General features: G+C 37.9%; 1 protein-coding gene across 2 annotated transcripts in view; it reads left to right on the top strand.

The window, feature by feature from the left end:
- The window catches only part of RAB6A (RAB6A, member RAS oncogene family), an 86084-nt gene extending 77310 nt beyond the window's left edge, over positions 1-8774 (top strand). For both annotated transcript variants that reach the window (XM_025928953.2, XM_025928954.2), the window contains exons 7-8: positions 4949-5015; positions 6709-8774. In XM_025928953.2, the coding sequence (XP_025784738.1) occupies positions 4949-5015; positions 6709-6773 (132 nt within the window). In that variant the 3' untranslated portion in view covers positions 6774-8774. The remainder of the gene's footprint in view (positions 1-4948; positions 5016-6708) is intronic.
- Positions 8775-16048: the final 7274 nt, after the last annotated feature.

The following is a 16048-nucleotide window of genomic DNA, read 5'->3' as shown; positions in this document are numbered from 1 at the left end:
GAGGGAACACTAAAATTTTCAAATACACTGGTTAAAACGATAGATAAATTAAAAAAAATTTTTTTTACTGTTTATTTATTTTTGAGCAAGAGTGAGCAGGGGAGGGGCAGAGAGAGAGGGAGACACAGAATCTGAAGCAGGCTCCAGGCTCTGAGCTGTCAGCAGAGCCTGATATGGGGCTCAAACTCACAGACTGCGAGATCATGACCTGAGCCTAAGTCAAATGCTTAACTGACTGAGCCATCTGGGCACCCCTAAAAACTTTAAGTCCTTGAAAATGGATTAAGTTTTTATGTCTGTGATTTGTGTGTAATAATAGTATTTCACAAAGCAAACTCCTCTTACTCAGGATTGTTAGCTGTTTCTTCACACAGGCCTTTCCACAATGCTTTTCCATATAGAAGAGACTTCTATTTATACTAGGAAACATAAGGTAGTAGAAAAAAATATGAATTTCGGAGTCTTGGCTCTGCTATTTTATTTGGTTATTGTAAATTCTCTCTTCAGCCTTAGATTTCTATAAAATGAGGACACTAATATGTTCCTCATAGGAAGATATTAAAATGAGAAAACATGAAGATTCTACAAAGTAGCCACTCAGTATTAGCTTCTTTCTTGCTTTATTTGATGATTACTTCACACTCCTTACAAATTAGTATTACAGCATTGGTCTTTAACCATTGCTGCACATTAGAATCATCCAGAGATCTTTTAATGAATGGTAAGGGCCCAGTCCAACCCCAAATTAGTTAAATCTATTTTTGGCGGTAGGACCCAAACATCTGGTTTTGTTTTTAGTTTCCCAGGTAATTCTGATGCATGGTAGGTATCAAGAATCACTGGTCTAGAGGGAATGATTTCACACATAACCTTTCAAGGAAATTCCTAACATAACTTTTTTCTAATTATTTTCGAAGGTATAATAATAATAAGTTGAACGTCACAACTGTAGCCCCATTTTTATTAGAAAGAATCTAAGGATTAGAGAAATTAATATCCTCGAGGTCACAAAGCTATAATAACGGGGAAGTTAGTATAGTTTCTTGGCTCAAATTTTATACTCTTTCTAGAAACACATTAAAAACTGTGTTATATTATGAGAATAGGTAGACAGGTAAGAATATAATAATACCCTCTCTGAAAGACCTCATTAGATACGTACTTTTTTTTTAAGCATCAAAACTTAAAAACCATTTTATTCCATTTTCACAGAAAGTAAATAAACCTTCCCATTGTCTCCTCCACACACACAAAAAATCCATTTTTTAAATGATTTTTTTAAATGTTTGTTTATTTTTGAGAGAGAACATGTACACAAGTTGGGGAGGGGCAGAGAGAAGGAGTACAGAGGATCCAAAGCAGGCTCCACACTGACAGTCGAGAGCTTGATGCAGGACTCGAATTTGCAAACTCCAAGATCATGACCTGAGCTGAAGTCGGACCCTTAACTGACTGAGCCACCCAGGCATCCCCCGCAAAAAATCCATTTTTAAGCTAGCCTGTAATAAACTTTGACATTCTTAAGAGCTGAAAATGTTGTACATTTTGAACACATAAACAGTTTAATAAATATTTCATGTCAGAAGCGAACTATGAGATCTTAGGAAAGATTTCTAGATATTCCTAAGTAAGAACATTTCATTTCTGCCCTGGTATTTTCAGAAGGTCTTTCCCAACTCCCACACCTTTCCCACCAGTTTTAAATAGCTTCTTAAAGCAGAATTTTACACCTGTTAGTGTTTTGCTGTAGTCCTAGAATTCACTGCCAGATTTCATAATGTGGAAAAATTTTGTTTCCCTAGCCCACAGGGCTAGGCTAGTCTCTAGTAGAAATAGAGCTACTGTTTATTATAGATTTTCTGTATAACATATTGGTTCTCAGCAATTTACCTAATGATTTCCCTTAATTTCCACAATAATCTAGTCAGTTAAGTATACTATTATTTTAAGCCCATTTTATGGATGAGAAAACTGAGGAACAGAAAAAAGACCTGTCCCCTAAGTGGCCTGCCCACAATATAAACTTTGCACTTCACCTTTTAGCTTTTAGGGTTTTGCCATTCCTCCCTTTCACTTTCAATATGTGCTTTGTAGATCTTTGTAGCCATAGTAAAATAAATAGAACCCCTGATAAAATTCCTTATGCAAACTGCAGTTTTTAGTGCCTACTTTTACCTGCAGGACAAAGTTAATATGCTTACCAAAACGTTCTTAGTCTGGTCTTTAATATATACAGCTTCTTTCTAATCCTTTTATATATTCTGTGCTGTAGCCAGTCTGGACTACCTAAATACTCTTGAATATACCTTGTGCTTTTCTCTGAACATGGTTCAGGGATTTGATTGTCTAGCAGCAGACAAATGTGGTGCTAGATCAAACTGTGCATCCTGGAAATTCATTCTATAATGGTGATATTCAGTCTTGGCCTCAGTGATTTTCACACTTAGCTGTGTAGCCATAATGTATAGTCCCCACATTTCTGATTTCAGTAGATTCAGGCACAAGGGGGAATATTGAGGCTAGCCCTTACTTTAGTACATCTCTAAAATGCCACTAAACCTTAAAGAACCAAAACAATTATACTTTTTCTCAAGTCTTCCCTAATCCTATCCCACCAGACTGTTGCCTACAGATGAAAATTTTGTCCTTTTCTGTATTCCTTTCCCTAAACAGATTAGAGTTCCAGTCTTTCATCCCTTTGCTGGCCTTCTATTGTTTCTGTTCCTTCTCACTTTAATTCAGCAACATTTGTGGAACACTTAAACTCTGAGTACTTGGCATAGTGAAATACAACCAAGTGATTTTTTTTTTTTTTTTTTAAAGAGAGGGCAAGGGAGAGGGGCAGAGGGAGAGAGGATCTTAAGCAGGCTGCATGCTTAGCATGGAGCCCCATGCAGAGCCAAGTGCCACAGCCCTGGGATCATGACCTGAACCAAAATCAAGAGTCAGACACTCAACCAACTGAGCCACCTAGGCACTCTGGCCAATAAAAACTTTTAACTGCCTTTAAATCCCAACCAAAATGTTACCACCTAAAGATTTTTCCCAGTATCCTGAGACGGGCCTTCTTTTTTTATTTTTTTTTAATGTTTTTTAATATTCTTATTCATTTTTGAGAGACAGATACAGAGCACTAACGGAGGAGGAGCAGAGAGAGAGGGAGACACAGAACCTGAAGCAGGCTCCAGGCTCTGAGCTATCACAGAGCCCCATGCGGGGCCCAAACCCACAAACTGTGAGATCATGACCCAAGCGGAAGTCGAATGCTCAACCGACTGAGCAACCCAGGCGCCCCAGAGCCTTCTTTTCTTATATCTGTGTTCTCATACCATTTTGTACTTCCTTGGTTTTGTTTTGTTTTTTTTTTAATTTTTTTTTAATGTTTATTTATTTTTGAGACAGAGAGAGACAGAGCATGAATGGGGGAGGGGCAGAGAGAGAGGGAGACACAGAATCTGAAGCAGGCTCCAGGCTCTGAGCCATCAGCCTAGAGCCTGACGCGGGGCTCGAACTCACAAACCGTGAGATTGTGACCTGAGCTGAAGTCAGACGCTCAACCGACTGAGCCACCCAGGCGCCCCCCCCCTTTTTTTTTTTTTGAGAGAGAGCATGCGCATGCGCGCCCACAAATGGGGGAGGGGCAGAAAATGAGGAAGAGAGCAAGAATCTCAAGCGGGCTTCACACTGTCAGTGTGGATCCCAATGTGGGCTTGTGAACCGTGAGATCATGACCCTAGCTGAAATCAAGAGTCAGACGCTTGGAGCGCCTGGGTAGTTTAGTCAGTTAAGCATCAGACTTCAGCCCAGGTCATGATCTTGGGGTTCTTGAGTTCGAGCCCCACATCGGGCTCTCTATGCTACCTGCTGTCAGCACAGAGCTCCCTTTGGATCCTTTGTTCCCCTCTCTGTACACACATGCTCTCTCCGCAAAATAAATAAACATTAAAAAAATAAAAGACGCACTGACTGAGCCACCCAAGTTTCCCTGTACTTCATTGGTTTATAGCACTTATCACATTGTGACATAAAGAATTGTTTGCATCTATCTCTTTCACTAGACTGTGAGCTCCTTGAATTAAAAAACTACATTTTTTTCATTTCTATGTCCTCAAAGAACCTGAGACAATGACTCAAACAAGCAGGTATTTTGTACAAGGGAGTTATATCACATGCGTATTTAACTTCTAGGAATTTTACACTGCGTACCAAAAAAAAAAACCCAAAAAGAATGAAATAATCAGGCAGTTTCACCTGCCATTCTACCCAATGAGTTGATGCCTAGTATTGGGCATATGATAGGAGGTATGAATCTGTTGTTCCCACATGTCTCTCAAAGTGACCACCTCATTGGCTTGAGTGTGATTCTTTTGAAGAGATTTTTCATAACATCATACCTCAGACACAAGCCAACCACTTCCACTGGTGCTTTTTCTAGTGATGGAAGAAAAGCCATCTGTGTTGGATATGAGAGGTGGTATGTTAGTCTCTAACATAGTGCTTTCCTAAGGAATTATCCAGGGTAATTTTGACTAGACTTTTACTATATATTCACTGGCTTTAGAAGCTAACCCTTTATAAAAGACAGGAATACCAGTATCCAGTTTTCCTAAATGAGCAATCTATCCTTTCTCGGAGTTGTTATAGAAGTTTGTTTTTATGACTCAAATGACATTTTTGCTGCTTGCTTCTTAGCTCTTTGTTCATGTCTGATATCACCAGTTGGAAAGTAAGGATCATATTTTTGTACCTCTTTGTATGTGGCATACTGCACATAGTACTCATTTATAGAATAAATAGACATTTTTATATGTTTTCATTATGCTAAGGTCTAAATGAGAAATAACCCAGAAGCCATATCTTTTAATTCACCATCCAGTGGTCATCCACTTTCACATGATACCATTTGCTAAATATTCCCTTCCAATTATCACATTTCTTTCTTCCACAGCTCTTCCGACGTGTTGCAGCAGCTTTGCCTGGAATGGAAAGCACACAGGACAGAAGCAGAGAAGACAGTATCCTTTTTGTTTCATCAGAAAATTTTATTGTTAACATTAGTCTTTAGAGCTCCACTTGGTTGGCTAAGGAATATGCCATCACCTTTTACAACCAGGAATTGATGACTTAGGAATGTAGAAGCTCCAAGATTTTCTTTTTTTTTTTTCTTTTTAACATTTTTTAACATTTTATTATTTTTTGAGAGAGAGAGCAAGCGAGCAAAGGAGGGGCAGAGAGGGAGACACAGAATCTGAAGGAGGCTTCAGGCTGTGAACTGTCAGCCTAGAGCCTGATGCAGGGCTCAAACCCACGAACTGTGAGATCATGACCTGAGTCGAAGTCAAGATGCCTAAGTGACTGAGCCACCTAGGGACCCTGAAGCTCCAAGGTTTTCTGTAGCACATGAGATCTGGTGGTTCAAGGGCATCCTTTGTAGCCGGCTTCTCACTGCAATTAATCAGTGAGAGGGTTTGTGTTTGTTTACTTGCTTTTTAATGAGCAGGAAACTTAGAATCACCGCCCTCTGCCTCTTAATTTTGAGTCCCATTGGCTCTGGGCTTTTTCCCTACAGTATATATCATGTTTTCCTCCCTTGCTTTTTCTTGAGCTTTCTGCTTGGCACAGGCAAGAAATAATTCAGTCTTGAGTGTTATTGTGGCCTCTGCTTTCAGAAACAGGACATAATGAAGTACATGTAATAATAGTTATTTCAAAGGATTTTGAATCTTAATATTTTAATTGTTTTATATTTAGCGTTTTTCCATATGCATTTTTATTAAGCCATAGAATTCATAGCACTTTGTGTTCAGCTTTTCCCACTGCTAGATGTTTTATGTTTTCTAAGCCTTTATTTTTTTAAGGTTTTTTTTTTTTTTTAAGTTTGTTTATTTTGAGAAAGAGTGTGCACAAGTGGGGAAGGGAGAGAGAGAGAGAGAGAGAGAGAGAGAATCCCAAGCAGGCTCTACTATCAGCAGTGGAGCCTGGCATGGGACTTGATCTAATCTAATGAACCGTGAGATCGTGACCTGAGCTAAAATCAAGAGTCGGATGCTTGGGGCGCCTGGGTGGCGCAGTCGGTTAAGCGTCCGACTTCAGCCAGGTCACGATCTCGCAGTCCGTGAGTTCGAGCCCCGCGTCAGGCTCTGGGCTGATGGCTCAGAGCCTGGAGCCTGTTTCCGATTCTGTGTCTCCCTCTCTCTCTGCCCCTCCCCCGTTCATGCTCTGTCTCTCTCTGTCCCAAAAATAAATAAACGTTGAAAAAAAAAAAAAAAAAGAGTCAGATGCTTAACTGACTGAGCCATTCAGGTGCCCCTAAGCCTTTATTACTTCTCATAGCATAATGTGTTCTATGGAGTTGAAGTCCCATTATTTATTAAATTCTCTCCCTGAACTCTTTTGTAAGCTATTTTCAGAGTTTCAGATAATCTCATATGGAACATAATCTTTACATGGTTTCTGGCTCCTATAATTTCCTTAAAACAAATTCTCATGAATAGGGCTTAACTTTATTCTGACCCTTGTTGCATATAGTAGATATAAACAAGTTTATTCCCTTTGAGCATCTCGTTATAGTGAGCTAGCTATACTCGAAAATAATGGCTGTATCAGTTCTGAAGCCAGTAGGAATGGAAGGAGCTTGCAAGAGATGTCAGTGTTCAGCAGAATTGGAATTGTACTTTCCCATTTATAGCTCCTTAACTTTTGTTTCAGTGATTGACATAAAACTGGAAAAGCCTCAGGAGCAACCAGTCAGTGAAGGAGGCTGTTCCTGCTAATCTTCCATGGCATCTTCAACTTTTCTTCAGAAGCTCACTGCTTTGGCCCCCTTACTCTTTCATTGACTGCAGTGTGAATATTGGCTTGAACCTTTTCCCTTCAGTAATAACGTATTGCAATTCATCATTGCTGCCTGTCTCGTGGAGATGATCTATTAGCTTCACAAGCACAAAAAAGTCAGTGTCTTCATTATTTATATTTTACAAAAAGCCAAATGATTCCAACATATTCCAGTGATAACTTTAAAAATTAGATACGTTTTCTCAATTTTTGTTTCCTTTTCAATGTTAGGATAACGTACTTCAAAATGATGGAAATTCCAACAGTCTGTGGCTAGGTTAAGGAGCAATTGTTCACAGCAGCACTTGCCTACCTACTTGATCTCTCTCTGCTTTTCTCACCTCTCCCTTATTGCATTCCCTATTCTTACCATCTCTCCCTCAAAACAAATGAGGTATGACAAAGCAGGAGTTAGACCAAGCCCAATGGAGTTATCCTTCAAATTTAGTGATACCACTTGCTCTAGGCCTTGGGCCAAGATGTCCAAAATTATTCTTGAGCGCTGATATAAATTACTTAGACTTTATTTGAGGTCAAAACTCAACTATCATGGTAGGCAGTGCTTGAATAAGAAAAGGGTTCTGATGCATCTTCAAAATGAGTCCTAATGAACACAGTGAGTACTTACAAATTAAATGAACATAAAATGTATTTCAGACCAAAACAAATGACCCTTTCACATGTTAGTCCCTGGGAGAGAAGAGTTAACAGTGCTTCAGAACATGTTTTTAATACTGAATTCTCCCAGTGAACTATTTCTCCCAGGATTTTAAAATTCTCAACATAGAGTTATTCTGTTTGTTTAAAAAAAGAAGAAAACTTTTGTAAGCAATAGATTTCTCTTGGGTTTTTCTTTGTTTCAAAAAATGCTATGCAGGCAAGGCACTACAGAAATCAAATTCTTTTAAGAAGAACCAGCGGAAGAATTTAAACTTGGTACCGTGATCAAAACTACAATAAACAATGATATCTAAAGCTATCATTGTAGAAACAATGATATCTAAAGCTTAACAACAAAAGAATCCTCAACAGAATAGCAAATACTTTGCTCAGGACATTTGAGGTCAAATTGAAAATGGAAACAGGTTTCTTATAAGCCCCTAGTGGCAGATCTGGAAAAGCATACATAGAAGAGGGAAAGGAGAGAATGGAAGTAAAACTTAATATTATGCAGATTTATGCCTTATTTTTTAGCATTTTTTTTTTTAATGTTGGGTCTTTCAGGCTGGTTTTGCTTTTTATTAGATCTGTATAGTTTGGTTAATTAACTAGTGATTTAGTTTTATATTTAAGCTACAATTAATCTTTTTTCTTTGTTGATATTTATTTCTTTGCCTTTTTTTTTAAACTACTTTCAGTTTTTAGATGTTTTGTCTGATCTATTTAGAGCTTCATCACCATGGCAATATATATTTCCCTTAAAACACTGTAAACAAATATACTAGGAGTGCACCATTTTAATCTTTACTAGTTATTGTGAGATTGCTGTGTAAGTTAATAAACACATTTGTAAATACATTATTTGCAGGACGAAAATTTCTGAGTTACAGCTCAGGAAAAGCCTGCTGAATTTACGTTGTAAGCATTACTTAACACAGTATAAAGATGAAAAGACAACAAAAAATATCTTCATACTTCCTCATCCCCTCATTGCAACAAAACCCTTAACTGGGAACCTTATTCCCCTCTCTTTCCTCTTCCTTCTCCAGTTCCCACTTATTGTCACCTTGTAATATTCAGAGAGCACTTGGATTATGGGTCTGAATAGAGAAATGCTTTCAGATAATCATTAGCCCACATACCAGTAACTTATACTCAAAGATGGGATGGAGTTGTAAAGTGCTTTTATAATACAATATTATTGTTAAAGGCAAGGGTTGACTCTTTTGTTTTTATTTTGACATGGCATGTCCTGAAATAAATATCAATTCAATATGGCAGATGGGTCATATTCTTTATTTAGAAGAAGTTGTGATTTCTGACATGGGGGTGATTGTCTTCCTACACTGTAGTGTATGATTCTTTTTATGTATCTTTAAAACAGTAATCAGTTATGCTGCTTTTTAATACCGGTCTTTTTATTTGGCCTGGGGTTCTTCAACTGAAGCAGTGAAGTGTGTTCATAGTCTAGATTTTTTTTTTTAATAAACAATTTTGCTGCCAAAAATATATAAATAAAACACAAACAAAAACAACTATTGACTTGGTTTCTATTCCTGCCAAGGTAGTAAGTTAGTATGAATTTCTTACTTCCTCCTTAGAATTATAAAGGGAACTTGAAATCCAGAAAAATAAAAAAACAGCACTAAGAAACCCCTAGGGAGTCAGAAGACTTTTCAGCTGTTACAAGTGGGGATGAGTGGCTACAACTTGAAAGACAGGGCCACTGGTAGAGGCAATAATATATTAAGAAAAGTAATTTACATTCTGCTTTTGCCTCCTCCTAACCCCACCTTTGCCTAGGGACAGGGACAGCAAACTCCTGCCCTCCCACCACATCCAGCCTGCCACCTGTTTTTAAATTAAATTTTTTTTGGAATTCACTGCAAAGGTGGGGTTGAGTAGTTGTGACAGAATGGCCCCAAAAGCCAAAAATATTTACTGTCTGGCCCTTTACAGAAAAAAGAGCTGGCCCTTGCCTTGGCACAAATGATAGCTATTTCCCTTACTACAGAAAGGGAGGCTACAGGCCAGACTACGGGTACAGGTGTCCACAGGGGTAATATCAGGGCAGTGTAAACTAAGTGAGGAGTTGTTGAAAATAGGTGGAGAATGACCTGCCTGCCTTAGGCCTTTCACTCATTCTCTAGCCTTTCCCTTTTAAAACTTGCGTTAATGAGCTGTAATCTAGGTGACTGCCCCCTGCAAAGCTGCTTCTTCCTAAACTAGTTTAAAGGTAAGACTCTGAAATAAAGTGTGGTTTAGTGGGATGTTACTGAATGGGAGCAGCTACATGTATGGTCTTGTGGTTCCTGGAACTCTGTCCCACAGTTTGTCTCCTCCCCTTCTTAAACACGACATTCTGGTCTTTGTCCTTTGCCCAGTATACCTTCCCAGACTTGTAACACATACCCCCAGGAGAATTTGGAGCCACAAGTCAGAGTAGTTGGATACCTGAAACTGCCTCAAAAGAAAAAGTGAATACTGGGGCGCCTGGGTGAGTCAGGAGGGTGAAGCATCTGCCTTCAGCTCAGGTCATGATCTCACGGTTCGTGAGTTTGAGCCCCATGTCAGGCTCTCTGCTGTCAGTGCAGAGCCTGCTTCAGATCCTCTGTCCCCTCTCTCTGCCCCTACCCCATTCACACTCCCTCTTTCTGTCTTAAAAATAAATAAATAAATAAATAAGTTTAGAAAAAGTGAATACCATCTGGAGTAGAAATACTCAAAAAGACTAAAATGGTATGATAAATATTGAAGAGTGGAGATACTAGCAATATGGAGCAAGAATCATAAAATAACCAAATACAACTATTAAGTGTGAAAAATAGTTGAAGTAAGGAACACATTAGATAAATGGTACATACACTGCATCCCACTGATTAGTGAGAACACTGAACTGAGGAACTCCTTCACTAGAAAGCAAAGAAATAGAAAAGATTAAGAGGATAATAGTACACATAGCAACTTCTAGTAGCAATTCCAGAAAGCTAAAAAAGCAAGAACTAAAGTACTGAAAATGAAGACAGTATTTATGATAAGCATCTGCATAGAATGCAGCTTCTAAAATAGTTCCTGATTGCTGCCTCCTGGTATTCATGCCTTTGTAGGATCCTTTTCCTCTAAGTATAGACTGGACCTGGTAAGTTGCTTCTAAGGAACAGAATACAGCAAAAGTGATAAGATACCACTTTGAAGATTAGATTATGAAAAATACTTTTGCCAATCTCTCTGACTCCTCTCATTTGCCTCTGTGCAGCAGTCTGTTATGAGCTCCTATGGAGAGGCCCACTTTGTAAGGAGCTGACAGCAGCCTCCAACCAGCAGCCAGTGAGGAACCGAGGTCCTCAGTAAAACAGACTGTAAGGAATTGAATAAAAAGCCACAGACAGAATATACTTGTGAATTTCATTCATGCTTCATAAAGGACCAGTATTCAGAATATATGAAGAACTCTCTTAATAGGAAAGCAAGCCAATAAAAAGGTGAAAGATTTGACCAGACGCTTCACCAAAGAAGATCTATAAATGGCCAAAAAAAAAAAAAAGACATGAAAAATGCTTGACATCATTAGTCACTGGGGAAATGCAAATTAAAACCACAGCGAGACACCACTACACACATATTAGAAAGGCTAAAACTTTAAAAGACGCCATATCAAGTGTAGGTGGAGATGAAGAGCAATTGGAACTCTCATACACTGTAGTCTGAGATTTTGGAAAAACTGGCAGTTCCTAAAGAAGTTAAACATACATTTATTTAACTTAGCCATTTCATGCTCAAGTATTTACTCACAAGAAATGAAAGCCATGTGTCTATATGAAGACTTGCACACAAATATTCATAGCTTTACATGTCCAAGAACTGGAAACAACCCAAATGACCATCAAGAGGTGAATATACTGTATAAATAAATTATGAAACATGCATACTATGTAATATAGTATGCAGTGAAGCAGAATAAACTTGATACCTACAATATAGATAAATCTCAATATAGCCTAATTGAAAAAAGTTGAAAAAAAAGTACATATTTTATGTTTTATGTAAAATGTTAGTAAAAAAAATTTTAATGTTTATTTTTAAGAGAGAGAGAGAGAGAGATAATGTCAGCAAGGGAGGGGCAAAGAGAGAGGGAGACACAGAACCTGAAGCAGGCTCTAGGCTCTGAGCTGTCAGCACAGAGCCTGACGCAGGACTTGAACCCAGGAACCGTGAGATCATTAACTGAGCTGAAGTCAGACACTTAACCGACTGAGCCACCCAGGAGCCCCTGGAATGCAAACTATTTTAACAACTCTCAGTTTTTCCATTCTGCTTTCTGTCTCTAAATTTGCCTATTCTAGATAACTGTGTAAGTGGAATTATACAATATTTGTCCTAGTGTCCACCCATGTTGTAGCTTGTATCAGACTTTTATTCCTTTTCATGGCTGAATAAAAGCCCTAGTTATGTATATACCACATTTTGTTTACTCATTCATCTGTTGGTGGACACTTGGATTGTTCCCACCTTTTGGCTATTTTATTTTTTTAATGTTTATTTATTTTTGAGAGAGACAGGGTAAATGGGGGAGGGGCAGAGGAAGAGGGAGACACAGAATCCAAAGCAGGCTCCAGGCTCTGAAGTGTCAGCACAGAGCCCTACGTGGGGCTTGAACTCACAAACCGTGAGATCCTGACTGAAGTTGGACGCTTAACGGACTGAGCCACCCAGGCGCCCCTGGCTATTTTACGTTTTATTTTTTTATAAGCCTAGCATTTTCAATTTTTATTTATTTTATTTTTTGAGAGAAAGAGTGTGTGAGCAGGGGAGAAAGGGGGGAGAGAGAGGGAGAGAAAATCTTAAGCAGGCTCTATGCATAGCATGGAGCCTGACAGAGGACTCGATCCCAGACCCTGGGATTATGACCTGAGCCAAAATCAAGAGTTGGATGTTAAACCAACTGAGCCACCAAGGCGCCCCATGGCTATTTAAAATAATGCTGCCAAGAAAATTGGTGTATAAGTACCTGTTTGAATCCCTGTTTTCAGTTCTTTTTAGTGTATACCTGGGAGTAGAATTGCTGGGTCTTACAATTCTGTTTAACTATATTAACGTTTTGAGGAAATACCAAACTGCTTTCCACAGCAGCTGCACCATTTTACATTCCCAGCAGCAATGACTATATGAGGGTTCCAATTTTTACACATCTTCATCAACACTTTTTATGTTCTGATGTTTCTGATAATAGCCATCCTTGTGGGTGTATAGTGGTACCTGTCTCATGGTGATTTTGATCTGCATTTCCCTAATGACTAGTAATGTTAAACATCTTGCTTACTGGCTGTTTATATAATTTATTTAGAGAAATGTCTATTGAAGTCATTTGCCCATTTTTAAATGGGGTTGTTTATTGTGTTGTTGAATTACAGGAGTTCTTTATATATTCTAGATATTAATCCTGTAATAGATACATGGATTTACAACTGTTTCCTCTCATTCTGTGGGTTGCGTGTTCACTTATTATGTCCTTTGATGCCCCAAAGTTTTAAATTTTGATGAAGTTCAATTACCTTTTTTTTTTTGGCCTGTGCTTTTGGTGTCATATGTAAGAAATCATTGCCAAATCCAATATCACAAAGATTTTCTCCTATGTTTTTATTCAATGAGTTTTATAGTTTTAGCTCTGATGTTTAAGTCTTTGATCCATTTTGAGTTAATTTTGTATACTATGTATGATAAGGGCCAAGCTTCATTCTTTTGCATGTGGACATATTTTCCCCAGCAGCATTTGTCAAAAAGACTGTCCTTCCCCCATTGAATGAATGGTCTTCACACCCTTGTTGAAAATCAATTCTCCATATGTAAGAGTTTATTTCTGGGTTGTTTATTCTATTCATACATTGGTCTGTATGTCTCTCCTTAATGCTAGTACTCTCCTGTGTTTATTACTGTAGCTTTGTAGTAAGTTTTGAAGCACATTGCATTTATTTATGCCTTTAATTTCTGTCAGCAATGTCTTAGTTTTCATCATACAAGTCTTTCACCTCCTTGGTTGTTAGGTTTATTCCTAAGTATTTTATTCTTTTTGATGCTATTGAAAGTGGAATCTGTTTTCTTAATTTCTTTTTTGGATTGTTCAGTGCTAGTTTATAAAATGCAACTGATTTTTACATTGATTTTTTTTTTTAATTTTTTTTAACCTTTATTTATTTTTGAGAGACAGAGAGAGAGCATGAGCAGGGGAGGGGCAGAGAGAGAGGGAGACACAGAATCCGAAACAGGCTCCAGGCTCTGAGCTGGCAGCACAGAGCCCGACGCGGGGCTCGAACTCACGGACCACGAGATCGTGACCTGGCTGAAGTCGGACGCTTCACCGACTGAGCCACCCAGGCGCCCCTACATTGATTTTGTATCCTGCAACTTTGCTAAATTTATTAGATCTAACGATTTTTGTATTAAATGTTTAGGGTTTTTAACATATAGTTGACCCTTGAACAATGCTGGGGTTAGGAGCACTGACCCTGTGCAGTCAAAAATCTGCATATAAGATACAATAAGGGTTGGCAAGGATGTGGAGGAAAAGGAGCCCTTTTGTGGAGGATGCAAATTGATGCAGCCACTGTGGAAAACAGTAAAAGGTTTCTTCAAAAAGTTAAAAATAAAACTACCCTACAATCCAGTATTCACAATACTAGCTATTTAGCCAAAGAATACAAAAACACTAATTCAAAGGGATATATGCACCCCTATGTTTATTGCAGTATTATTTACAATAGCCAAACTATGGAAGCAGTTCAAGTGTCCATCAACAGATGAATGGATAAAGATGTGGTACATATACACAATGGAATATTAGTCCGCTATAAAAAAAGAATGAAACCTTGCCATTTGCAACAACATGGATGGAGCTAGAGAGAATATACTGCTAAGTGAAATAAGTCGGTCAGAGAAAGACAAATAACATATGATTTCATTCATATGTGGAATTTAAGAAACTAACAAAGGGGGAAAAAACGAGACAAAACAAAAATAGACTATAGAGAACAAACTGATGGTTACCAGAGGGGAGGTGGGTGAGGGAATGGGTGAAATAGATGATGGGGATTAAGGAGTGCATTTGTGATGAGCACTGGGTGATGTATGGAATTGTTGAATCACTATATCGTACATCTGAAACTAATATTACACTGTATGTTAACTATACCAGAATTAAAATGAAAACAAATGTATAACTGGTTTTTGGTTTTTTTAATGTTTAATTTTTTAGAGAGAGTGCATGGGAGGGAGGGGCATAAAGAGAGAGAGAATCCCAAGCAGGCTCTGGCATTGCCAGCATGCAGCCTGACACAGGGCTTGATCCCATGAACCATGAGATCATGACCTAAGCCAAAATAATAGAGCCTGCCATTCAAGTGACTGAACACCATCCTGGTGCCCCTGCATATAACTGTTTAGTCCCCCAAAACTTTACAAATACTATTGACCAGAAGCCATACCAATAACATAAACAGTCAATTAACACATATTTTGTATGTTATTTGTATTATATACTGTATTCTTACAATAAAGTAAGCAAGAGAAAAGATTTAAAATCATAAAGAAGAGAACGTATCTTTACAGTACCATACTGTATTTCTTGAAAAAAAAAATCTGCATATAAGTGGACCCATGCAGTTCAAACCTGTGTTGTTCAGGGTCAGCTGTAATAAGATATGATCTGTAAACAGCTGATTTTACTTCCATTCCAATATGGATGCCTTTTATTTTTTTCTAAACTAATTCCTCTGGCTACAACTTCCAGTATATGTTGAATATAAGTGACAAAAGTGGGCATTCTGTCTTTTTTCGGATCTTAAGGGAAACCTTTGAGTCTTTTACCATTGAGTATATTTACCATAGATTTTTAAATGTAGTATTTATCATGTTAAGGAAATTCTATTCCTAGTTTATTGAGTGTTTTTATCATAAAAACGTGTTAAATTTTGTCAAATGCTTTTTCTGCATCAATTAGGAAGATATGGGTTTTTTCCCCTTTTATTCTACTAATTAGTATAGTATACTGATCAGTTTTCATGTGTAGAACCATCCTTGCATTCTGAGAATAAATCATTGTGTGTATTTTCTGGTCATTGTGTATATTCTTCTCAATATGCCGCTGAATTCAGTTTGCTAGTAGTTTTTTGAGGATTTTAAAATCAATATTGGTCTGTAGTTTTCTTGTATTATCTTTGGCTTTGGTATCAGTGTAATGCTGCTGTCATGGAATGAGTTAGGAAGTGCTTCCTCTTAATTTTTTTTTTTTTTTTTTTGAGAAAAGTTTGAGAAGGACTGATTGTTAATTCTTCAAGTGTTTTTTTTTTTTTTAATCTGGTATAGTTAATACAGTGTTATATCAGTGTCAGGTGTACAATATAGTGATTCAGCAATTCCATACATCACCCGGTGCTCATCTTGATAAGTGTCCTCTTGAATCCCTTACCTATTTCACCCATCTTCCTACCCACCTCCCCTCTCATAAGCATCAGTTTGTTCTCTGTAATTAAAGAGTCTGCTTCTTGGTTTGTCTTTTTCC

The sequence above is a fragment of the Puma concolor genome, chromosome D1 (genome assembly GCF_028749965.1).
Source record: "Puma concolor isolate L17-30 chromosome D1, mPumCon1.1.hap2, whole genome shotgun sequence".
NCBI lineage: Eukaryota > Metazoa > Chordata > Mammalia > Carnivora > Felidae > Puma > Puma concolor.
This window is presented reverse-complemented; position numbering and strand designations above follow the sequence as displayed.